This window comes from Sarcophilus harrisii, chromosome 6 (assembly GCF_902635505.1).
Source record: "Sarcophilus harrisii chromosome 6, mSarHar1.11, whole genome shotgun sequence".
NCBI classification, from domain to species: Eukaryota; Metazoa; Chordata; class Mammalia; order Dasyuromorphia; family Dasyuridae; genus Sarcophilus; species Sarcophilus harrisii.
Window position 1 is genome coordinate 35,011,650 of NC_045431.1, and position 26,404 is coordinate 35,038,053.

The 26,404-nt window shown below is 33.8% G+C and overlaps 1 protein-coding gene across 1 annotated transcript in view; it reads right to left on the reverse strand.

The window, feature by feature from the left end:
* CORIN (corin, serine peptidase) overlaps positions 1 to 26,404 on the reverse strand; it is a 181,228-nt gene that overhangs the window by 126,242 nt on the left and 28,582 nt on the right. Inside the window, exon 2 of the mRNA XM_031941961.1 lies at positions 14,100 to 14,244. Within this exon, the coding sequence (XP_031797821.1) occupies positions 14,100 to 14,244 (145 nt within the window). The remainder of the gene's footprint in view (positions 1 to 14,099; positions 14,245 to 26,404) is intronic.

A 26,404-nucleotide genomic window follows, 5' to 3' on the forward strand; every position in this document is an offset into this window, starting at 1 on the left:
ATTCTTTTCTGAAAATGAGTAAACTTGTCACTAAAGTAAAAATGATGAGACCCTTTGTATGGGGAAGGAGAGCAAGGGAAAGGAAGGGAAAGATGCCATTCCATTTTAAAATTCATGATAAAAGAAAAACTAAGAATAGTCTAAAATATAGCTTAGAGCCTGGGAGAACAGATTTCAAAAGGAACAGAGAGAAAGAGAAGATCTCATAAGCTCAAATTTTACTTCTCTCCGTCCCTAGGCAGGAGACTGTAAACTCCTTTAGGATTGTTTATGTCTTTGAAATCCTAGAAGCTAGCTTAATGCCTTAGTGCCTGCCTGATAAATGATTGTTAAGAGGGGAAATCAACCCAGGAAGCTCTCAAATAAAATCCTAAGAACAGGAGAAAAACCATTCTGGTGGGGAAAAAAAGAATGAGTTGTCTAAAGAGATTAAGGCTGTTCCAGATCCAGTTCTAACAGACTGGCAAGAGTTTAATTGTTAAAATGTTCAGTGTGAGCAAGTAGGGCAATGATATCTGTTCCCTGGTACCAAATTTCGAGAGAGAAAAATTTTCCCCCCAACTGAACTCCATTTGTGACCTGAAAGGGTCACAAATTATTGAACTATTATTGTCAGAAGTGAAAACAAAGTCAGAGACTCGAGGACACCTTCTCTAAACTTAGTTTAGAGTAGTAGAGTAGTAGAGTAGTAAGATGACTACTTCTCTAAATAACTTGTTTAATGTTATTCTTCTAGGTTTTAATTTCTTGTCTTTCAGATTACCTATATTTCTATTTTCTCTACTTCTCTGCTACAGTAGGAAAAAAAAAACATTTTATTTGTGCCCTAATCTCCCAACAAAGCTTCTTTGGAGGCATAAGTCTCAACAAACTTATTGGAGTGATGACTTATTAGACTGCAGGCAACTAACATCCCAATTAACTAATCCCAAAATTGTAATCCCATTAACCTTGGCAGCTAGGCCTTTGCAAGTGAAAAGCCCAGAAGTCTCATCCAGTGGGAAGACCAGCACCATTATAAAATGTTCTTTGCCTAAATTCCCACCAAGGATTAGGTCAGGAGTTTACTATTGTTTCAAAAGGAACATCCCTTCCAGTCACAGATGGAGCCAAAAAAGTATTATCTTTGATGTCAAAAACACCTCAACAAGAGGAAGCTTACTCCAGTAACTAGGGAGGAGAGATGGGATCAAAAAAGACTCAAGTACAGGGAGGAAGAATTAGAGGAATATGGGCCTCAATTCTTATAACTACTGTTGGCTCAGTACCATTGTGCCTCCAGCCACCTTCCCAGGAATTGTCCCCACTCTCTCATGAAAGTCTGACCACTGCCCACAAGGCTCTGCCTTCTGTTGCTCTGGACATGTCCCGTCAACCTCATATTTCCTGCAGAGTTATAGAAATCAGCTGTTATGTTTTCCCTGATCTGCTTTAAGTAAGAGAAAATAAAAAATTAAGACAAAACTAGATTAAAAAAAATAATATGTGGCATGAATTTATAACAAGTAAATGCTGATGACTTAAAAATGGGATATGAATTAAGAAAAAAGCATTGATGATGATGTAATAATTTCATATATAAATTTAGCCGATATAACTCAATTGTCATAGCAAAAGGGCCTAAAAACTCTGAATAACCAGACATTTGATTGATTCCCTGAGTAGGAAGATATGACAGCCAAGACCAGTACCAGGATAGAACTTAAATTCATTTTGAAAACCATAAAAAGGAAGAAATTAAAATTATTATGAGCAAGATCAACTCATAAAATTTCATGAATCAAGGTAGGGAAAAACAAACTTGAAAGCTTGATGAAATACTTAGCTAAACCAAATCATCCCAAAGACATTTACAGAGAAAACTGAAAGCCCAACCAAAGGAGAAAGATGGGTCCTTTTTGGAATATCTTCTAATAAATCTTTTAAATTAAAATCTGAAAGGCAATCTAGTCCACTTTCTCCTTTTGTTTAATTTTAGGTTGACCCTCTTAATTACATATCATATTATGCCTTGTTTAAGGAGAATCTTTGCAATTATTTTTTGCTTTATTAAATAAAATGTTTTTTTTAGATTTTTTTAAATTTCTGAAAGCCTGTTTGGACTTTGCTTGCCCACTGCCTCTCCATTCTCTCTGGATGGCTAATACTTTGCCAGTCCCCTCCCACAATCCCTGATGCACTGCAGGCTGCTCTTGGTTGCATGATGAAGGTCAAGAACACCATGAAGACAAAGAACATCACTTCACACAGCTAAGTGAACAGACTGGGGCTAGATGGCAAATTATCCTTTATTAAGGTCTTACTATGTGCCAGGCCCTGTACTAAGTGCTAGAGATGCTAAAGTAGAAAGAGTCTCTGCCCTCAAGGACTTTATATTCTACTATAACCCATATAAGAAAGTGGTAGCTGGGAAGGAGTTCTCAGCTTAGAAAGTGAGAAGATAATGCTAAGTGGACACCTAGGGGAATAGAATGATGTACCTTCTATTAGCAATGGCAATATTGATTTTATTATGGCTCCAAAGCTAGAAAGTGGGAGTGGATGTGGGGGTTGGAGGTAGGATGAAGTCCTGGGTAAGTGGCTGGGTTGTAAAAACAAACATATTTGGTGCTTCCTAGAGATAGTAGAACATGAGGTACTCAGCATTCAAGACCGTAGGAACCCAGGGATGAACACTAATGGTTCAATGCATGGAGGGAGTTCTGCAGTAGAGAATTCCAGGAACATGTCCTTTTCTCTTTGCTTTTTTAACATTCTTGTGAATGTCCAGAGAATTTTCAGATGACTCAGGGATGGCTAAATAGGAGAGAGAGCTAACACAATGGGCAGCAGCATCACGATGCAAAAAGATCTTGAGAGAAAATTGGCCAAATGTGAGATTTAACATGACTAAACCCTACTTGTTTTTTTTTTTTTTATTACTTTTTAAGTAGAAAAATAGCAGATCATGTAAAAATAATCTGTGGAGTAGACTACAAATTTAAGAGTCAACAATAAAGTACGGTAGCCAAGAAAGCTAACGTAATTAACATAATACTGCAGCAAAAGAAGCATAGTCTTCATGAACTTGGGAGTAACAGTCCCCCTGAATTCTACTCTAGCCAGACCTCACCTACAGGATTGTGTCCAGTTCTGAGCACCACAGTTTAAAAGGCACAATGAAGAACTTGAAGCTATCCAAAAGAAGGCAACAAAGACCATGGAAGACCCTTTGAGTTCGTGCCATATGAGAACTGGTTGAAGAAACAAAGAACATTTAACCAAGAAAAGAATAGGCTTAGAACATAGTTAACATCTGTCTTCATGTGCTTCCAAAATGGACAAGTTTAAGAAGAAAAGGATCTGTTCTAGTCAGAAGAACTGAGAGCGGTAGGAAGAAGTGTTGATGAGGAAAAGCATCCTAATGAGTAGGGCTATGTAAAAACTAGAAAAACTTCAGGAGATAGTAGGTCTTAACTCTTTGGAAGTCTTAAAGCAAAATTCTTGATGACTACTTTCCAGGTATGTTGTATAAACCGTTATGATTCATGTTAAGGACTGGAGCTGTTCAATCATTTCAGTCATGTCCAATCATTTGTGACTTCATCTGAGGTTTTGTTGGCAAAGATACCATTTTCTTGTCCAGTTCACTTTACAGATGAGGAAACTGAGGCAGAGAACGCTAAGTGACTTGCCCATGCTCATGCAGCTAGTGTCTAAGGCCAGATTTGAACTCAGGTATTCCTGATTCCAGACCTAGTACTCTATCCATTAAGTCCCCCAGAATGGACTAACTGGTTTCTAAGATCCCTTTCAATACTGAGATTCTAGGATGCTGTGGATCAAAACTAAAAGATATATACAATAATAGCAATCATACAAAAATAAAAATTTATAACTTGCCAAGTATAAATTCCAATTATGTATTATATATCCAATTATATAAATTTCAATTAGTGTATAAGGTAAAATTTAAAAATTAGATCCTCATTCTTGACCTAAGAGATGGTATTGTTTTATTTCATTAAATTTTAGTTTATCAAAAGGTCACTTTCTCAAGGCATCAATCTATTAGCAACAAAATAAAAACATGTTGATCATACTTAAATCTCACAATTCTAGTTTCATCTTTAAAAATCAGTACTTCTTAATACTTTGACTGAGTTGATACATATTTTACTCAGGAGCTTTAAATATTGAAAACAAACAATTTTTAGGAGCTAGCATTCTACAGTTCAAAACGCCACTAAAAATAAATGAATGTGATATCGATCCATCTATCACAGCTCCCCAGGGAAATTTTATTCTAAAAATGTATACATGCAATGCTTCTAATTGAACATCACTTAGCTAAACAATCTCACATCACTTTAAAAATAAAGGAAACTAAAATAAAAAGTTTAATATTGGTCCATGGAAAAAATGCTACTATGTCAGTGTCAAACACTTGCAAAACATTATCTACAAATCAAAAGGGGAAAGCAGCTGTTTTCCAACTGGAGAAAGTCAAGAGATTCCTATGGTATAGGATTCTAAATAAAACTTTTGACTAATCACAATGGAAACATCAGCAAAATTCAGGTAACAAAATCCCCAAATTTCCCCGGTTATAGTCAAGTATGGCATGAACAGTGAAAGCACTACATTAACTTATGTTTATAAGTTTTATATATATATATATATGCGTGTATGTGTATGTCTGTATTTGTGTATGTGTCTGTGTGTCTGCATGTGTGCATACTCAGACATATACATATATGTATGCACACATATACACACATACATGCATATGTGTGTATGTGTTTATTCACCTATTTGTGTCTAGTGGTTGCCATCTCTAGGATGGGGGAAGAAAAAATTATATAATAATTTTGTTGTACATTTGAAAGGAATAGCTAGTTGTGCATTGTAGTTTTGCAGTTTCACATGCAATCATTTTTCTTATTAAACTGTTATGAAAATACTTGTTTTATTCTATAAATTAAAAATAAAATTTAATAATGATATCAAAAAAATGAATCTTCACTTGTCAGAAATCTTTCTCTCCCTTCAAGGTCTACCCACTCTGTGCAGGGTCTGCAATTCTCCCCTACTTCCTCCTCTCACAAGTAATTAGTGCTCTGTCCTTCCTTGAATTATCTTGGATGATCCTTGTCTATGCAGTGGTATGTCCAAGCTCCCTCTCCCCATCCCACCCTGCAGTGGAATGTAAGTTCCTTGAGGTAAAGGATTGTTTCAATTTTATTTTTATATCCCCAGTGCTTAGGACAGAAGCTTGGGAGAAATGCTGAAAACATTTGTTGAATTTAATTTCTTCCAGATTTGTGCACTCTTCTTTCTGCTTCCTAATTTTAAATTTTCTAGATAAAATGGTTTATGCAATGATAATGTGCATCATGTTGATATATTTGTCGCACTGTTATTTATTAATGAAAATCCATTTTTATTAGAACTTTAAGCCAACAAAAATCTACTACATTTCTGATTGAGACATTCATATAGGAGCTTTTTCTGTTGAAGCGAAACCATGGACTTCATGGACTATCAGTTGACCAACAATGGCAAGACTTTTCTAGAGACCATCAAACTTGGACATTTTTAAAGCAGGGAACAATTATCTAAAAGGGAAAATTCAAAGAAAGAGACAAGAACCACCAGAACCATTGCCACAGAAGAAAAACAGGGACAGACTTCAGTAGTGTCCGCTACAATTGAGTACGACTCAAGATTTCAATGGCCAACTTATACCACCAATGGAGCTAAGGTCCTTTTAGGAATCAGCAGTTTCTATTTTTAACATTCTAACGGGGATAAGTTAGCATCTCGATCTGTGGAGGGAAATCTCAAATCAACAAGATCACAGATCTTTTTGAATATTTGATTTTCCATCTGAGGAAACAGGATCAGGAAGATTAAGTTAATCTGTTCATAATTGGACAACAAACAAGTTTAAAATAAAATCCCCCAAAAAGATCTTTTGACTCCACATACCCTGGTGTCTTGCCTAGAACTTTGTCACCAGTAGTCACACTTTAATAGAAAGAAACATCATTTTTTATTGCCTCATTTAACAACCATTTATTTACTATCTACCACCAATGCTTCAATACTGGGCTTAAACAGATTTAAAAAAAAAAAAAAAGCTTTTAAAATCTACTATTAAAATCTGAATTCAATAGTTTGTTTTTAAGCAAGTATTCACAGTTGGTCTTCCATTATAACTTTCATAATAGCACCAAAATTAGAACACAAGAAAAGAATAAACATTCTCTGCACCATGAACTGTACCCATGCTGTGAACTATTAGCACAGAGGAAGAGTGATGACTCTTTTAATATCCCCATTTTTAAACACCATCTTTTTTAAACAGTGAAAAAACAAGTCAAAAGTATTTAAGGTAATACAGAATTAATCATCATTACTGCACTATAAGTAGTGAAAAAATGTTTCTAATTATTTTGGCTGGCAGCCATATTCCTCCTAATTTTTGTTACTATTTCATGGAAAGAAGGGTCCACTGAAAATACTACATTATGTATTTATATGACACTGGAAACATCATTTATAAGAGAAATGGGTAAGGGAAATTGTCTTTTTAATAAATTCTCAAGTCAAATAAATGACAAGTCCTTTCTCCTACCTTTAATTTCCTTTAAAAAAAATAATTCTTCAACAAAATGTTAAAAAAAAAAAATCAGTTACTGGATAAAATGATTTTCAAAGATGTATAAGAAGATATACACATGATTTAGTTATTTTAAAAGTTTGGATGCAACTTCTATGTAATGGCATGCACTGCTGAAAATTTCTAGGGGATAGAGAAAATAATCAAATCAGATTAATTGTCAATTATTTGTAATTAAGTAACAAAAACAAATGCTTTATTTAAAACTATATTTGCTGGAATTTCTTTAGAAGTGCTAACCATGATTGAGTGGAATATATGGACCTTTAGATTTAGTAACTAGAATATTTTGATGCAAATTTGTCATGTATTCATCCAAAATGTTTCTATGACAAAAGTTTTAAAAGCTTTTCCTATTTTGATATTCCCTAATAAGATTCACAGCTCAAATACTTGAATGGGGCAAGAAATAAAAATCGTTTCAAAAAAGGAAATCACAACAAGGCAATCAATTATACTTTCATAGAAAAAGTATAATTTAGTGTATATACATATATATACACACACACATATATACAACACATGCATGTGCACATATACATATATCTACATAAATTAAGTATAAAATTTGAGTAATTTTTAATTGTGAAATGTTTGCAAAAAAACAGAGCCATAAAACCAGTTTATACTGAAAAATAAACAGAATTTTTTGGAGCTATTAAGGAACTATGTAGCCCAGCAGTACCTAGAGTTAGAAAAACTTAAGTGCAATTTTAGACTCAAATACTAATTAGTTATGTTGCTATGGTCAAGACTCTGGCTACCTCAATTTCTTCAACCGTAAAGTGAGGATTAAAATTGCATCTACCCCCTAGGGTTGTAATGAAGATGAAATGAGATAATATTTCCAAAGCACTTAGGACACATAAGCACCTAAATAGAGGCTTACTTCTTTCCTTCTTGTTGTTTTGTCATTTCAGTCACGTTTAACTCCTGACTCCATTTGGGGTTTTCTTGGAAGAGATACTGGAGTGGCTTGCCATTTCCTTCTCTAGCTCATTTTACAGATAAGGAAACTGAGGCAAATAGGGTTGAGTGACTTGCCCAGGCACAAAGTAAGTGTCTGAAGCCACATTTGAATTTAGATCTTCCTGACCAGGTCCAGCACTCCATTATTGTGACACCTCATTGCCTATTTCCTTCCTACCTATATAAGAATAAATTATGACTTCCTTGCAGTCCACAAAAATAATGTAACTTCTAAAAGGGACTAATTACTACACTCCAAGAGTAACCTTACCATTTAGTTTGGGATAATCTAACTCCAAGAGGTTATTTAGCTTTTAAAATAACACTTTTAATCAAAACTATTCCTCTTTAAAAGTTAAGTTCTAGAATTCAAAATAAAGGTTCTTTTGAATACAATAAAATAAAACCAACCAAATATGCTTTTAAAAATGCTTCCAATTCACACATTCTTTAATAGGTTGTATTAAAAAGATTTTCTTAGCTTGTACATGTTTAAATTGTATTGGATTACTTGCTGCTTAGGGAAGGGAGGAGAAGAAGAGAGAGGGAGAAAAATTTGGAACAAGATTTTGCAAGGCTAAATTTTGAAAACTATCTTTGTATGTATTTTGAAAAATAAAAAGCTATTAGTATTAAAAATAAATTAAGAAAATATTCTATTAGACTTGCAATTATTTCTTTTCCTGTCATGCCATATTTAAATGAACATAACTATAAGGCAACATGAGAAAATTTATTTTAGAGTGTTTGATTTATTGGGGATCCCCTTCTACTAAAGATCAAATCTATAAAGATTAGCAAAATGAATATTTTAATAACTCCTAAAATAAATTTATATTTATCTGTGTGTCATTATCCATGTGACTATGAATGCAATGGGATATATGAGGTAGAAATTGTTTTATTGTAATAATTACATGATTTAAAATTTTTTTAAATAGTTATTATTCAAAAAGACTTAACAAATGCATTGCAAAGAATCTAATTGCAAACCCACTAAATAAACTTGATGCTTCCTAGTTTTAAATCTCCCCCAGGATCAAGTTAGGGGCTCATGAAGACACAAATTCTCTTAGACCATTAGATTGCTATATGGCCTAATTACCTATATAAATAATAAATCCACACATGATCAAGTTCTCCCACTGTAGATCAGAGGAACAATTGGGACAAGAAGTCAACTAATTAATTTCTTATTTTCAATCAATGAACCACATTGAGAGTCTAAATTTTCATGTGGGAAATCTGCATACACTGCTCCAAGATTCATTTAAGAAATAGAATAAAAATGTTTCCACAAATGTTCAAATGAAGATATTAACTTCCTACTTTAATTGGGAACATATTTGTTTTATACTGAAACTAAACTAGAAACTACTGCCTACTACCCAAGCACTGGCACTCCAATCTACTGTTTGTATATGACTTTATATGTGTATATATATATATATACATGTATATATGTATATATGTATATAATTTAATATAGTATATATATATATATATATATACACACATACACACACACACACACACACACACACACACACACACACACGAACCTAGCCCCTTAAGGCTGAGGGAGCTCCTTTCTAATACTATAGTTTTCTCCAGATGGAAAGAAATTAAGGGATTGTACCACAGGGGCACAGGAAACCTCCGAATTCTGGAACTCACTTTGGATTATAAGAGCAGGACCAGAGTAGACCATAAGCTAGCATGAGCAACAAATTGTAAGTGAAAGGAGAACTGCCCTAAGCAGAATATAATTATGAGTAATTGGAGCTTATCCTGACCCACTTAAGGAGTCATCTAGCTGGATATATTTTTGTTTTCCTGACTATTGCTACTTGGACCAAGGGAATTTATCTTCTCTCCAATCTGTCGCCTTTCACTGACTCATCTCTGCCACATAAACTGGTATCACTTAGGCTAGCTTCTTATTCTCCTTAAATTGTGCTTTTTAGTTGTACGTGTTCTTGATCATGAGTTTTGTCCTTTCCCAAAGATATCCAGGTTTGTATTGCATCCCTGAGCAAATACGAGATATTAAAGGAATAGGGAGGGAAGAAGGGACCCTGTGTATCAATAACCTTAGACTTAACTGGGAGAATTTATTGAAGCTTGCTACTTCTCTTTCAATCTCTGATTTTCTCATCAAGGAAAGCTTTTCTCCTAGAACAGACCCACATGTATAAATAATTGGTTATGCCCTTTCTATATTCTTACTAAAAATTATTATTCCTTTTTTTAACTAGAGAAACGTTAAATTAACTAATAACAGTGAGATTGACCTTTTGGCAAAGGGACACATTTAACAGGCAGGATTTATACTACACTGCTGTCATCAAAATAGGATATTGGAGCTAGAAAAGACTCTAGAATGTCACCTCGTCCTGGGCTTTAAAACTTTTTCCACTTATGACCCCTTTTCACCAGAGAAATTTTTACATAAGCCCAGTTATATAAAATAAACACATCAAACATTTACTGATAATAAATCATAAATAAATTTATTTTTTATATTTACTGTATATTATATAATGTATATTTAATATACATATAATTTTGCCATTTATTAAAGATGAAAGCAGATTTGCAAACTAGTAAGATGGTTTACTTTTTTTTTTTTTTTTTTTTTTGCTGAGGCAATTGGGGTTAAGTGACCTGCTCAGGGCCATACAGCTAGGAAATATTAAGTGTCTGAAACCACATTTGAACTTGGGTCCTCCAGACTTCAGGGCTGATACTCTATCCACTGCTCCAATTAGCTACCCCAGATGGTTTACTTTTAAATAAAGAATTAAATTTTGGTGTAATATTTGATCTTTTATTGTTGCCAAATTTTTCACAACTTTCACATTCAGTTACAAAATCCCATATAGGGCCACAATCCACAATTTAAGCTTTGACTTAGTCCAACATATTTACAAATAAAAAAACTGAACTCCAAGTTGCTTAACTTGTCCAAAACCATACAGGATGAGATATTACTATATGAGAATAAGATTGTGTATGGAGGGCTTTGAACGCCCAATAGAGTATCTTTTAGAAAACCTTAAGCAAAAGAATGATTTGGTGTTTCAGGAAATTTAATAGAGATGTATTTTATGGGATTATGTTTCAGTAATAATACAAAAATGAAATATTTCGGTAGCAATCTGAAAAATGATTGAATGATTTGATTTCGTAAAAAGACATTTTTAAAAAGTCATTATGAAACATTTTGTAATCTTGATTGTGTTTTTTAGGAAAATACAAAGAGTCTTTCAGAATACATATAATACTAATTAAAACAGGAACTGAGATTTGTGTAATTCTAAAATCTGTAAAAAGGCAAACTGGAAAAGCCATAGTCTGCTAGGGAGTTACTAAGGAAAACATTAAAATTCAAGCCATCTTGTTCAACTAGCAACTAGAAAGTTGTCTAGGAGGTGGAATGTTGCTTATTTGAGAGAAATTAGAATTTAACTTTGTTGCAAGGGAAAGGATTGTAAAGCTCATATTGAGACACAAGGATGTCCTACCCAGTTGGAGTCTACACAATTTTTCTTCTTTCTGTGACAAATGGAAGGGGAGAATCCAAGTGGGAAAAGGAATGGCAAGACTTCCTTTTATTAGAGAGGCTATCATGTCAAACATGGGCCATTTCTTTACTCAAAGGGACAATAGTGAAAAATCTAAAAAATGAAGTCTATCATAAAGCATAGTTAACTAGTCTGATTTTTAAAAAGAGAAAAGAGTCAAATTGTTTTCTATTAAAAATCTAAAATGAGAAATCACAATTTAAATGGAACTATAGGAAACTATTAGAAACTATCTGGTCTCATTATTTGCCAACAAAACTGAAAACTGAAGATGAAATGAATGGTTACAAAAAAGAAAGTAGACAAGTCATAAGTGAATGCCCAAATAAAAAAATTCCCAGAGCAAATGAGTGCAGTATATTAACTACACAAGTGAATATTATCAATCATTCCAAGAACAACTAACTATAGGACTAAATAACCTTATTAGAAATAGAAAAAGAAGGGATACTAAAAAAAAAAAAAGCAAAAAAAAAAAAAAAACAAACCTGATGATGCGAATACATTTTTAATATAAACAAAGGAGAAAAAGAAAATTCAAGAACTACCCATAGTGTGTTTTTTATTTAATTTTAGTAGTCTGGTGAAACCCATAGACTACTTCTCAAGTAATGTTTTTAATAATTGAAAGAAATGCTAACTTTCTATAAGTTAATAAAAAATAAATAAGATGCAAGTTTTCCTACCCACATTCACAGACCTCTTGTAAACTACCCCTGGACTTCTTGATTAAGACTGCTATAGACCCTAGATTAGGAACCCGTGTCATACACCAATATTTCTATTAAATATTCATGCAAGTATGTTAAATGAACAATTAACAAAGAAGACAAAATAATTCAAAAAATATCAGCAATTAATAGTTAATTCATTCAACTATACACATACTAGATCATAGCAATAAAATAATTTAAACCATGTTATTATAGCAATGGATGTTTTAAAAGCTTTTGACAAAATACAAAACTGATTTCTGCTAAAAATAAACATATACATAAAATCCTAGAGAGCAAAAGAAAAAATGGACCTTTTACTTAATACAGTAAATAGTATATACCTATAATCAAGAGCCAACATAATACAGGATGAAGAAAAGTTAGAGGCTTTCCCGCTAAGATCAAGCAAAGATGCTCAGAATGTTTTTTAAACAATAAATAAATTCCAAGTAAAATACATTTGGGAAAAATTGTTCTATCTTATGCAAACGTCATCACCCAAAGGAAAGATTGGACTGAACATAAACCAATATACGTTGTTCTAAACCAGATGTATGGGTGGATATACTAGAGATAGATACTAGGTGTCGCTAATATTTGCAGCATTATTGTTATGTTTTTCAATAGGAAATCTAACATCTTCTGGCTATAAAACTGTTAAAACAGATGACCAGAGACTGTCATTGGCCATGAGAAGGAGAAAGGGGAAGAAAACAATAAGGAGATAATATGAAAAGCTGTTGAAGAAGAAAATAGAGAAAGAGGCAAAAATAGAGGGAAAATGCTTGGGGAGGAAACTAATAAACATTTTGCTGTTTTTTGTGATTAGCACTGCATATTATAAAAACATGCATGTGCACGATAAAATGCATAAAAATTGTTTTCCATAATATTTCTCTCCCACTTATAAATGAACTGTACACACAATATAACAATATAGCGATATAACAATATAACAAATATTTAAGCGGCAAAAGCATTTTCAAAATCAAATTTTCCATTTCCTGATGTGCCCATAAACATTAAGATCTAGATTTGTATACTTCATCAAGTTAAGAGCTTTTTGTGCCATTCAAGTACATTTATTCTGCATTTAATTTGAGAATACATATGTCTATATAAAAAATATAAATACATGTATGAATATACGGGGGGGGGGGAGGGAGCAATAAGATGAAGATAGAGGAAAGGGAGGAGAGAGAGAGAGAGAGAGAGAGAGAGAGACAAACACACACAGAGACACACAGACACACACACAGAGACACAGTGACACAGAGAGAGATACACAGATAGGGATTCAAAGACATGCATTATTTTAACAACCTTTTGAAAATGAACAAAAATATCATGGCTATTACCTTCAAGTTTACAATCTAGGGGGCAGCTAGATGGGGCAGTGGATGGAGCACCTGCTCTGGAGTAAGGAGCATCTGGATTCAAATCCAGCCTCAGACACTTAATACTCACTACTTGTATGATTTTGAGCAAAGCACGTAACCCCAATTTCTGTACCCCCAAAAAATATTTATAATCTAAGTGAAAAAACAGACCCCCCCAATATAAATGAAGTGACAGACTACTTCAAAGCAACACATCAGATTAAAGAAGTGACTGGATAGGTGCTGGGAAGTGGAGGACACATAATAGTAAAATCATGAATTAGAGAAAGTTTTTTGGATAAGATGGGATTTTGATCCAGTCTTTGAAGCAGAGGGAAGACAGGCACTGGTTGAATGTCCCTTAGAACTCATATAGTCCAAGTTTTATAAGAAAATGAGGTCCAGAAAGTGAAATGGCTGGACCAAAGTCACTGAAAGCTAGAACCAGAATCTGATTCTTTAAGGGATTCTAAAGATCCCTCCCAGCTCTAAATCTGTGATGCTTGCAATCTGGTGACCTATCCAGTATTTTCTCCACTCCAATATTCTAACTCTAAAAGACGAGAGAAAGCCGTTTTCAATGGAAGGACACGGTGGCATAAATTCTAGGAGCAAGGAGCAAGATTTGGCCAGAAGATGGGTTTCATTCAGATGGAGGATGTGAAAGAGCATCCACAGTGCCATGACACTTTCTCTTAAATAAGACTCAGCAGTGGCGGCTCTTGCAGAATGTTTCTAACTTGGCTTTGGAGCCTGATTTTTCTTTGAGATTGGAATTACTCACCTACAAAGGTGAGCAGGATCACCAATAGGAGAACGAGGGCACAGATACACGGGATCAAGACCAGCAGTAAAAGGCGGAGGTTTTTGGCGGAGGCCAGCTTCTGAGAACAACCGCCACCCATGCTGCCTTCGTCAGCTCCCAAGACCTAAAGCAAAGCAAACAAGAGTTTTAATAATATGAAGCAATTCCACAAATTGTATGTGATATTTAACTAATATCGTCTGTAGGTACAAACTGGATCATGAGATTTAGAGGGAGAATGGTCATTAAAGCTTCTTTACGCCATGCTTTTGATCTGAGGCAGTAAACTCGTTTGTTCTTTAATATTTCAGCATAGAAGTTGTATTTACAGATGTGACAATAGAGTGTCTAGACCCCTTGCCAGTAATCACACAGCAAGAAGCAAAAGGGGCAAGATTCAAATTCAGGTTTCTCTACCCAGTGGCTCAATAAACAAGCATTTGCTAAATGTTTACTTTGTGCTTGGCACTATGCTAAGTGCCAGAGAGAAAAAGGCAAAGATGAAGCAGATCTTATCTGAAGGAGTCTATGTTCTATTAGGGCAAACATTTACATTTATATTAGATTAGATTCTTTTATTTTATATTATATTTTATTATGTAATATACATTAAATAATATATATGTATAATACAATATTTAACAGTTATCAATAATATTTAATACAATATGTAAATGATATATAATGTATGTCAAATATATAATATATATTAAAATTATAATATGTTATATTTTGTTACATACATTTCATATTATTAAATATATATTTATATTATATTACATATGAGAGTACATACATATGCACACACACACACCACACCATCACCAAGTTATTCTGGCTGGTTTGCCTAAATGTCCTAATGGACATACTCATGCAACTCTCTCTGCCTCTTGCCTGTTTGGTGTTTGGATTTTCCTTAGTGGCCCTTTCCTTTTCAAGCCCAGTAAGGAGTTTCTGGGCAAAAAACAAACAAACAAAACAAACAAAAAAAAAAACAAAACAGCCAAGCCCCTAGTTATTTATTTAACCCAGCCATATATGTTCCCAAAGATTGCTCTTTCCCCATCATATAAACTATTAACTCTCAACACTTGGCCCCTTAAATACCCTGCAATGTTTATTTGGATTTTTCAGGGAGAAATCTCAATACTTTAAAGCTAGCCTTATAAAACAGAGTTTTGTCCTCCCTTGTTCCCAGTCTCACTATTAATGTTAAAGTCAAGAGAACTGGCCAAGATTCTAATGACCACCTGGATTTTAATAGACATGCATATTGAGAAAAAAATATTTAATTTAAAAAATAGCAGTTTTTGAAGCAGGCATATTCTATTGCCACAAAAGGAAAGGGGAGATAAGAACAGTATGGCTGATTTCCCTTCCATCTAGCTGTCCCTTAGGGAATGGGTAAAGTAACAGAGTAAAGCAATCAAGTAAGATATTTTCCACAAACAGAAAGACATGGGGGTGGGAAGAGGGAAATCAAAGTAAGTCATCTCAATCAGTGTCCTATTCCTGCATCTCAGATGGGTGCTGATCCGTTTTGCATCTGTCATTGGGGAGCAGGAACACCTGGCAATACAACCCACTGGGCAGAATTTGGCAAATGGATTCTAGTGGGGATGCTCTGCTGGCTCTAGACTCTACTAATTCTCACTCTTCTATCAAGTCATCATCCTCAGTTTACCCGTTAGCATATCCCTGTCTCTCATTTATTGACTTTACCTCCTTTGAGACTCCAGGTCAAACGGATAGGCAAAAAGAATACTTCCTTTTCTTTATCTTCAAATACCTATCAGCCATCTCTAATTGGACTTCCTATAGACATCAATTCAACATGTCCGAAACAACTCATCATCTTTCCCTTCTTCCTAACTCCATCCTGCAGCCAATTGGATCGCCACACTGTTAATTCAAGCCTTGACTGACATCACCTCCCTCGATCTCATCTCCCCTCTGGTTGGAGGGTACAGCACCAAATTCCTCCTAATGCCTTCCTTTATGGAGAGCAGAAACTGGACTTTGGGATGCATTCCACTCTAAATAAACTGCCTGGTTTCATCTCCATGGAACAAGATGCCCCACACATGGTACCCTTTAGTGTTTTCTTCCCCCAACTTCCCTGTCTCCTTTTACGTTTTCTTCCCCCTGCCCTGTTTAAGTACAAGCCCTTTCTTTTTAATAACTAGGTTCCCAGTGCTTAGCCTGGCACTTACGGTTTATTGGGTTGGAACTGCCATTCCCATAATCCTTTCACCTCGCAATCTAGGTATTATCCTCGAGTCCTTATTCTATCCCTTCCCACTCCACAATTAATCTGCTTGGACATTCTATATGTAACAATATTGGCTGATTCCACTTTCATTACCTCCCCCTTCCCCTTTGCCAACACCATTCATTTATTTACAGTATTTATTTATCTAGTTCCTAAGAGTATAAGAAAAAAATTAACTCAACAATTAATTAATTGAAAATTTCCAGGATCACATTTTTTCCTAAGTGAAAAAACCTGTGCTAACACTAATCCTGCCATATGTGTAATTAAACTTTGATCAACTGGAATTCTCAGAGTATTGTTTAATTGAATTTTTTAATTAGCTTAAGAAGGCTTTCCATTATTGGAATCTTCTTTAAGAGAAATTTTGCCTTAGTAAGAATAATATACTGAACATATCAATTTTTTTTCAGTCTTGGGGACTCTTACAGTGCCTTGAGGTGATCATTCTGAGCATCAATGACAATTAAACGGTTCTGAAGATACAGATATGGGAGTTAGGAACCATTATGTATTGAACCCAGGATGTAGCCTACAAAGATATTTTATAGCACTTTTTTAAAAAGAAAAATAAATTAATCTCAGATTCATAGAATTCCAGAAGTGGAAAAGATTCCCTGTAGTAGACAAAGTAGATAGAACGGAGGCAGAGCACCTGTGTTCAAATACCCACTCTTCTACTCAAGTGGTGACCTAGCACAAGTCATTTAATCTCTCCATCCCTGTTTCCTCATCTATGAAGAGAGTAGAGGGGACGACATGACCTGTGAGCCCCCTTCCTTTTCTGAATGGTGATTTAGACTATTTTTTTTTAACTTCTATCCTAATAATTCCTATTAATTCCTAATATTCCTATTATTCCTAACAGAAATAATTCCTATTAATTGAGAATTTTATGGGTTTTTTTTTCTGTCCACAACATTTCTATCACAGAATAATCCTAGAGGAATATAGCTACACTGGTATTGCATCAATAACACAGTCTAATTCTAACATTCTTTTTCTTCTACTCATAAATGACCAATAAGGTGGGGGAGCAGGGGGGGAAGGTAGGATTGTATAAGAAAGCTTTATGATTGAACTTTGAACACAAAAGGATTATTTCAGACCCAGATTTTTAAATTGGGACATATCCAGTTCTACGTGAAGCACTACCCCCACCTAAATGTGCTGAGATTAAAGACTAGTCATTATAAATCATGCTACCAAAGACAAAAAAGATCTCCAGTTTATTAAGTGGTGAAAAGGGATATAGCCATATAGGGTTTATGGAAAGTCTATGTTATAAATAACTACCATCCAACCATTAATGACTCAGAAATCAGTTTTCCTTCAGTTTTAAGAAACTGTATGTTCTTTTGGGAACAAAGTAATTCAGGCCCATTTCTGTCCTATCCCAAGATTTCTTAGGCTATCTACCACCCACATTCTAAGAAAGCATTGGAATTTCAACATGCCAGCATTCTGAACTCCCAGTTCCACAGAAAGCAAAATGAAATATAAGTTACAGTAAATAGAGCTTTCAACATTTAAAGGATAAAGCAACAATCCTCACTCCACGTAGGGAATAACACAATAATCTAATTATTCTACTTGCATTCAGTCTATCTTATTCCCACCTAGTTTGCACATAGCTGCCAGGTTAATCTTCCCAAAATAGTGTTTCTCATTGCATCATTACCTTTCCAAAAAAAAAAAAAAAACCTTTAATAGTTCCTTGTTTTTAGAATCACCTGGTGTCTGGAAACTGAGGGGATGCCTATCAATTGGGGAATGACCAAGTAAGTTGTGAAATATTAATGTAATGGAATATTATTGTTCTATAAGAAACAATCAGCAGGATGATTTTTCAGAAAGGCCTGGAGAGATTTAAGTGAACTGATGCTAAGTAAAGTGAATAGAACCAGGAGAACATTGTATACAGTAAAAGCAAGATTATGTTATCAACTCTGATGAACTTGGCTCTTTTCAACAATGTGATTCAAGCCAATTTCAATAGATTTGTTATGGAGAGAGCCATCTGCATCCAGAGAGAGGACTATGGTGACTGAATGTGGATCACAACATAGTATTTTTTACCTTTTTGTTGTTGTTGTTTACTTGTTTTTTGTTTTCTTTTTCTTTCTTTTAGATTTTTCTCATGCAGCATGATAAATATGGAAATATATTTGGAAGAATTGCACACGTTTAATCTATATTAGATTACTTGCTGTTTACGGAAGGGAGATGAGGCAAGAGAGGGAAAAAAATTGGAACACAAGGTTTGCAAGGGTGAATGTTGAAAACCGTCTTTGCATGTATTTTGAAAATAAAAAGCTATTGTTTTAAAAAATCACCTGGTATCCAAGATCGTCCACAATCTGCCTCCAAGATCTCTTTTAACTTTATTTTACTTATGCTCTATCAAGAACCTCTATTATAAATAGACTAAACTTCCTATCAGCCTTGAAATGTGTCTTATAATTTCCCACTTCTGTATTTTTGCCTAAAACATTCTTTTTACCTAAAAATTTCTTGTCAGTTGTCCTATTTATCCTAATATTCACTATCATCTTATCCATAGGGGAAGAATAGCAGAAACCAACTATTCTTAAAAAAAAAAAACAGTTCAATATTAGTCTCAGTATTAATACTCGATATTAGTATGACGTGGCTATCCAAAAAAAAGTATTAAAATCTTAAACCACATTAAAAGGGAAATACCTTCTAGAAACATAAAGAGGATCCCTCTGTAGTCTAACCCTTGTCATTCCTTAGCTGAGGTTCTATGCTCGGTTCTAGACACTACAGTGGAAAATGCCCATAGAAATAGTGGGATAAGGTGGAAAATACCCACAAAAGGGGCAACCAGGATGGTCAAGGGCCCTACAGTCCATAATGTGAGGATTGACCAAAAATCTTGAGATTTATATAGGAGAATAGTCTCAGAAGTGACATGAAAGCAATTGTGTGGATAAGGGACTTTTCTCATTTTTGTTTGGTCCTAGTAAACAGAACCAGGAACAATGAGTTTAGAAGTTGGCAAAGGGGAAATTTAGGCTTGATGCCAGGTAAAGCTTGCCAGCCATGGGAGCTGTCCAAAAATAACATAGCATCCCTCAAAAAGCGATGGACTCTGCCTCCCTGAGAGGTCTTCAAGCAAAGACTAGACAATCATTCGTCAAGCAAGTTAAAGTGGAGAAATTCTTTATATGTAGTTGACCTAGATGATCACTGAGGTCTCTTTCAACTCTCTAGTTCTGTGATTGTGCAAAACAGTCCAAACCAAGTCATCCATGAAAGTTTTCTTGACCACATTCTCCTAAAGGGATTTCTTTGCTTCTGAAGTATTCATTTGACTAGCCAACAGTTTATTATATTAACATTAAGACCCTGACAATGATTGTGGACCAGAACAAATACGCACAGAAGAGGTCCAGGCTAGAGGCAACATGAATATCAAAGTACTGAAGGATTTATTCTCAAGATATGGAAAGGAGATAGAAGGGGATGCCAAATGACTTGGAAAAAATATCTGGACTTAATATTTTCTGTCACCTTTTTAAAAAATAATAAACTTTTATGCCTAATTTCCCAGCTTTTCAAAGATTCTGTGAACATAACGGATATACCCCTGATAAAGGTAAGAAAGGCTGGCTTTTGCAAATGCCATTTGACAGCAGACTACTTGTTTACAGTCACACAAATGACTGAAAGTTTTAAAGGTTATGAGATTCCATTGTTCTGTTTACTAGCTATTCTTTTTAAAAAATTTTTTTGATTTGGTAATACAAAATTCAGCCCTGAATATTATTCTCCAACAATTATCTCCTATGCATGAAAGATGTAGAACATATACTATCCCTTCAAAATTAATAAGATGAAAAAGGGGGAAAGGAAGAAATTTATATTAAATGCCAAATGTACATCCATACTGCCATTGTTATATATGATAACTGTAATACTCAAAAGGAATAGAAAAAAAAATTTATTCTATGAATAATTGTGTTTAAGATCCCAAAGTGTCATATTAGTAGTGGCTTGTGATGTGGATAGAAAATCCATTGAATGAGAGTTCAAAAACAATAGAGTAAACAAAGTATATTTCTGCTTAACAGAGATACCCTTGGGACTCAGAGTTTGAATACAGCTGTGTGCTAGTGGACTATCTCTGGGAGACCTCTTATGAAAGCAGGTTGAGTCAATCCAGAGAGAGAGAGAGTTAATAATCCTGGTGAAGTCCCTGTAGTGGGAATTATAACCAGATTTCAATGAAGAGATACATTGCCAAATTATAGATATAATAAAGGTACTTTTATTTGAAAGCCCTCAAACTTTTAATATCAAATAAAGCATAAAACAGGGAGACAAACCCTCCAAAGAGATTTAATTCTATTAACTTCAGAGTTCAAATTAAAGAAGGATTTCCTAGCTCTAATGAAGTCCTTCACAAAGTCCTTTTTGCAGATGACATAATGTTAATTGCATCAAGCTCTAGATCATTGCATTGCCTCCTAAACGAGAGTCATAATCATTCAAAACAGGGTTTGGACCAACTAGTCATATCAAGTAAATGAAGAAATCCTTTTGTTTAGAATAGGCTAAGCAGTTAGATGAACTGTCCATGGAATTGAATCACAAATTGATATAATTGGGACAAATGGACAATAAGTTGGGCCCAGAGTCAACTGGGGGAAAAGAACAGGACTGCATTTCAGATATTATTCAGGACTTTTAATGACTTGATTCTCCCTGAGACAAAGAATTGTTAAACACAACACAATTTCTAAATGATTGAAAGATGTAGAGAATACAAGAATCTATTCTGACAATTGCCTCCAAAAAAATACCATGTTAACACAATACTAAAGTATCAATATTCCCCAGTAACACTATGTGACTGTAAGCCATGGTATACCAGTGTCTGAAAAATTAAAAATATGAGTTACCCAATGAGCAATGGAAAGTGCATGGCAGAAATGTATAGGCTAATATCACTAAGGAGAAATTATATGGGAGAAATCATATAAAAAAATCAGAGACATACACATGAAAAGGATGTAGACCAGGAATATAATGACAAATAAATGACTGAAATGAATGTATTCATACATGTATATGATTATAGATATTAATGTATGTGTATGTGATAAAAATATATGTACATGTGTGTGTATATATATATATATATATATATACATACACACACAGATAAATATATCAACACTTAATTGTAGTCTTTGTTGGGGAGATGGGGAAGAGGAAAGGGGAAAAGTAAAGTAAAAATTGCACAGCAGAGAACAAAAAAAAACCTACAAGGAAACAGAGAGGGACAGCTCTGAACACAATGTGCAGTATTCATCATGTAAGCTCTCAAAATGGAAATTTGTCTCATTTTTGAATCATTTCATGTTCTGCCATGCACATGGCAAATTTTTTTCAAAATTTTTCATCTTTTTTTCTATTTTCTATTTGTTTTAAATAAATTCATAAACTTAAAAATAAGTTAAATAATTGATTGACATCATAGAAGTTCCACTAGTGCTTAGAAAATATTCATCAATATAGAGAAAGGTCCTCAACATGTTGGATCAGCTTCTGATGAAGGATTTATGGAAGGGCAGAGACAAAATCACATACACTTATCAGACTTGGGCCTCAATTTCTACTGATGGAGGCACTAATCTCTTTGATGAAATCATAGATTTGTTCAGGAATGAAAGTATATTTGAGTTTTCCTGAGCTATTGTTTAATTTTTGCAATATTATTAATTTTTCAATATTTATAAACTGTCAACCTGGTTAGATAAGTTTTCAAAAAGCACAAAGCTCTTCTTATCCTCCATGGCATTTTTTGAAGGCAATTGTCAGAATAGCATGTTTAGGGCATTTTGTAAATATCATTTCCTTGCTCTATACCTCTTTCCATTCTATCCAAAAAGGGTGATAACGAATCAACAGAAGTCAAAAGGGATAAAAGGAATGAAAATAAGGATTTTGTTCCAATTAGTAATATTTTAGTAAGAAACAAAGAACAACAGAAGGTTCTTGTATCCTCTACATCTTTCAATGTATCATTTTTAAATTTAGTCTACTATGTAATATCTCTTGTAAAAGCCTGTCAAATTCATTTTCTTCTCCATGATAATCAATGGACATATATATTTGAATTCTAATAAAATCATATAGAAGGAAAATAGACATACAGGTGATAGTAACTGATCACAATTGTCTTTTTTTTATATTAATAAGGTCTGAGGTTCTTTCCACACCTTGGTATCTTTTCCTTCTGGGACCTTGACAATTAATCTCTAAACATCTTCATAATTTTGCTCCCTCAAGCACTGATCTCCTATAGGGACTCTTAGTTTAATCCAACTTTTTATCCCATCTTTGTTCTCTATAATGCTACTTATACATGCTCTATAAGCACAGACAGAATTTGGATATCAGATTCCAAGTTTTGATCTAATTGTCCTTGGAGACAAAAATGTTGGTTAAAAAAATATTTGCATACTTTTTATTTTTTTCTTCTATGTTGTTCTTGTTGTTTTTTTTTATCTCAAATACCCTAGAATGATTTTGCTTAGTTATGTCTCACTAAACTTTCTTTTAAATAGCTTTATTCTTTACTGCTTCTGTTTTAAGGGCTAATGTGCCCATATCCTTCCATTGTTCTTTTCTTTAAGATATCACAAACTGAAATCCTTAATTGATACGTTTGGCTTCCAGATCTCTCTAGCCAATGAGCAAGTCTAGTATTACTAAAGTTTTGGTTTGTTTTAGGAATCTTTAGGTTTTCACTTTCTGGCAACTCATTTCTAGGAATTAAACTTCCAGATGCAATCATTATAATCATATATTTTTGCATATATATTTCTTCTATAATCATATATATTTCCATATATTTTTCTTTCCTTGACATCCTATTTTTCAGCATAAATATCTTATCCAATTAGGACAGAATTGATCATTTTAACTGTATTCCATGACTTTTCCCTTATTTTTATTCTCTTTTAACTTTGTTTTTGATCTTTGTTCTAAATCGGTGGCCTGAATGTACCCAAGCAACTGATATAGAAATGACTACCGCATAAATAACAAGTAATTCTTTGTCTCTAAAATAGATTGTTTCAATTTTTGTGATTTGGCCTGGCTATGTTGAGGGCCTTCCAATTCTTTAAAAAAAAAAAAAAAAAAAAGGCATTCATGATCTATAGATAGGAGACTTCTGAATAATCTACAAACCTTTTGCTTCTATCAGTCCTTATTCACAATTAATATTTTCCAACATATTGGTGTTGGGGTTTTTTTTAACCATTGTCATATACACTTGCCTCTGCATTAAAGTTATTAAAGATAAAAATATATGCTGATTTAATTTTTAGGATCGTCACAGAGTTTCTCTACTTTATCTTTTGCAATAGATGGTGGTATAAGAACTGCAATCATTTTCATGATAGTCTTTTTGCAAATATTTATTAAGAATAGTGGAAGTATCTTCAAGAATACAATAAAAATGTATTTTTATTATATTAAATAAATAAATAATGATTTTTAAATAAATAATAATAATAATTTTTAAATAAATAAATAATAATTTTTATTGTATTAAATAAAACGGCCCATCTAATGAGAGTCTATAAGCCATATTTCCATTTAGCTGCAACTTCTTTCTTCTTGAATATTTTATCTTAGCTCTGTCACATATCCAATTTGGCAGGATCTGATCCCATGAGAGAATGTCATTTAATAAAACACAGATATTTACATGTGGATCTTCAAAACCCTAAATCCTTCAGAAGATTTGCAGCTATTAAGAATGGGCTCCCAAATGATTTTTAGTTGACATATGGTATGTATATGTATATAAATAGATTGGGGGAGGGGTGACATATGGCACGTACTGCTATACTGGGAGAAAGAATATTGCTGGGTATATAAAAATTAATTTATTATCGATAAAGTACTGAGAAATTTAGCAAATATGCACATGCATATGTATACTTGGTACTGATAGCAGCATCTTGCATAGTCATATATTCTAGAATTCCTCTACTTTTCCTTAATCCAGCTCCATGATTAGGGGAACTGATCTTATTTACTGTATAATAACAGTGGTCCTGCTTATTGTCTCATTCAGCGAATTTTCAACCAGCTTAAGTATTTATTTGAAGCTTTTACAACTAGAACTCCATGATTATGTCAGGGAGTCAAGGTTATAATCTAATTTATTGTGCAATAATAATTATCATATTTATTGTCTCATTCAGTAAAATATCACTCTGAGACAAAGTAGTGGTCAGTTGTCGAAAGCCTTTGCCACCTAGTAAAGCGGGACTTCACTTGTTTTCATCCAAGTTTCCCAGTTTGGAACATGAAAAAATAACAAAGCACGGATTTACGCCAAAGCCAACATTACAGGAATGCTAAGAAAATGAGTCAAATAACTACTTCCCTTAATCAAAAAGTCCCAAAATGATGTTGAAGTGACAGTAGTTTTCATATTCTGTTCTGTAGCCAAAGATATAAACAATTGGGTTATTTTCTTTTCACTTGAATGACCCCACTAAGTACTATCCCCTTTTATGTAATGTCAAGTCACACAAAGTGGAAGGGAGAATGAGGAAATAGGTTAGAAGAGATACAATGGTATAAGATATTTTTATAGAATCAAGAAAATATACCTGCAATTGGAACGAAGAATAGATATAGCACAATATAGCAGAGACCATCTTAAAGGCCAGTATCACCAAGGAATACAATGGCAACATACTGTGTTCTTTAATAGAATACTAAATGAGATTTTTCCATCCCTGGAGCAAGAACTCCTGATAATGGCTGTCTTTGTAGGAAAAGGTTCCTTGACCATTTGACTTTACCTATCCCTGATCTTATTAAGATTCTGATTGTTATTTATGGAATTTCAGCTTTTCCCCCAATTTCTGGGACTCTTACAGACCATGAATTCTTCTTTGAAGGAGCTCTGCAATATCATACTGACATGTAAGATGATTCCTTCAATAAATGCTTTTTCAACTTATTTTACTTACTGTAACCTCTTACAAAGCTCCAGGCCTTGTAAAAAGTTCTAACAATGATTTAGCATGATCTATCCATTTCATTAAATATGATGATCAAGAATTTATCATTTTCTAATTAATTTCTTCTATTAAATATTCAATAATTCATTATTTACCTGAGAACCCATGTGTGTAGGACACTTTTAGGACAAAAATTACAGAGTGAGAAGAAGACAGAAAAGTTACAGTCCAGCTTTGATAAAGATTATACCCATGCCAGCAAAATTATAGAACCATCAAAATACCTCTGATGCACTTACTTTTGACTCAATTTCTGTGGTTCAGTATTTTTATAACTTAATTATTTTTATATATGGATTTAAAATTTGAATTCAGAAGACAATCAAAAAATCATCTCTACTTAAACCTGCCAAAAATATTGCACCCCAGGGGAAATTCTGAACAGGAGTACAAAGGTTAGTTTTTTCATCTTATCATTTGAATTTAACAGAGGTGATAGTAAGAATGAGATTTTGCTTGATTTATCTAGAAGTTGTAGTCTTCAATATCATCCTCATTCTACAGCATCAAGAACTTCCTATAGTTTCTTCTATCTTCTTTTCTAAAATACCTTGTATTTCCCATCCCCATAGTTATTCCTTGAAAGTCTGACCATTCTCCATGCTTGTGCTGTCTAGAAGTCAGAAATGCTTCTGGAAGATTTTCTTCCCTACCCATTATCTTTGGAGAAGTCATTTGCATGATCCTATGAAATAATTTGGAGTTACCTAAAATGGCGATTTATTTACCCGAGATGTCCATGTTATGTGAGACACGTCAGGCAAAAATTACACAGAGGGGCAGCTAGATGGTGCAGTAGATAGAGCACCAGCCCTGAAGTCTGGAGGACCTGAGTTCAAATCTGGCCTCAGACACTTAACACTTCCTATCTGTGAGACCTTGGGCAAGTCACTTAACCCCAATTGCCTCAGGGGAAAAAAAAATTACAC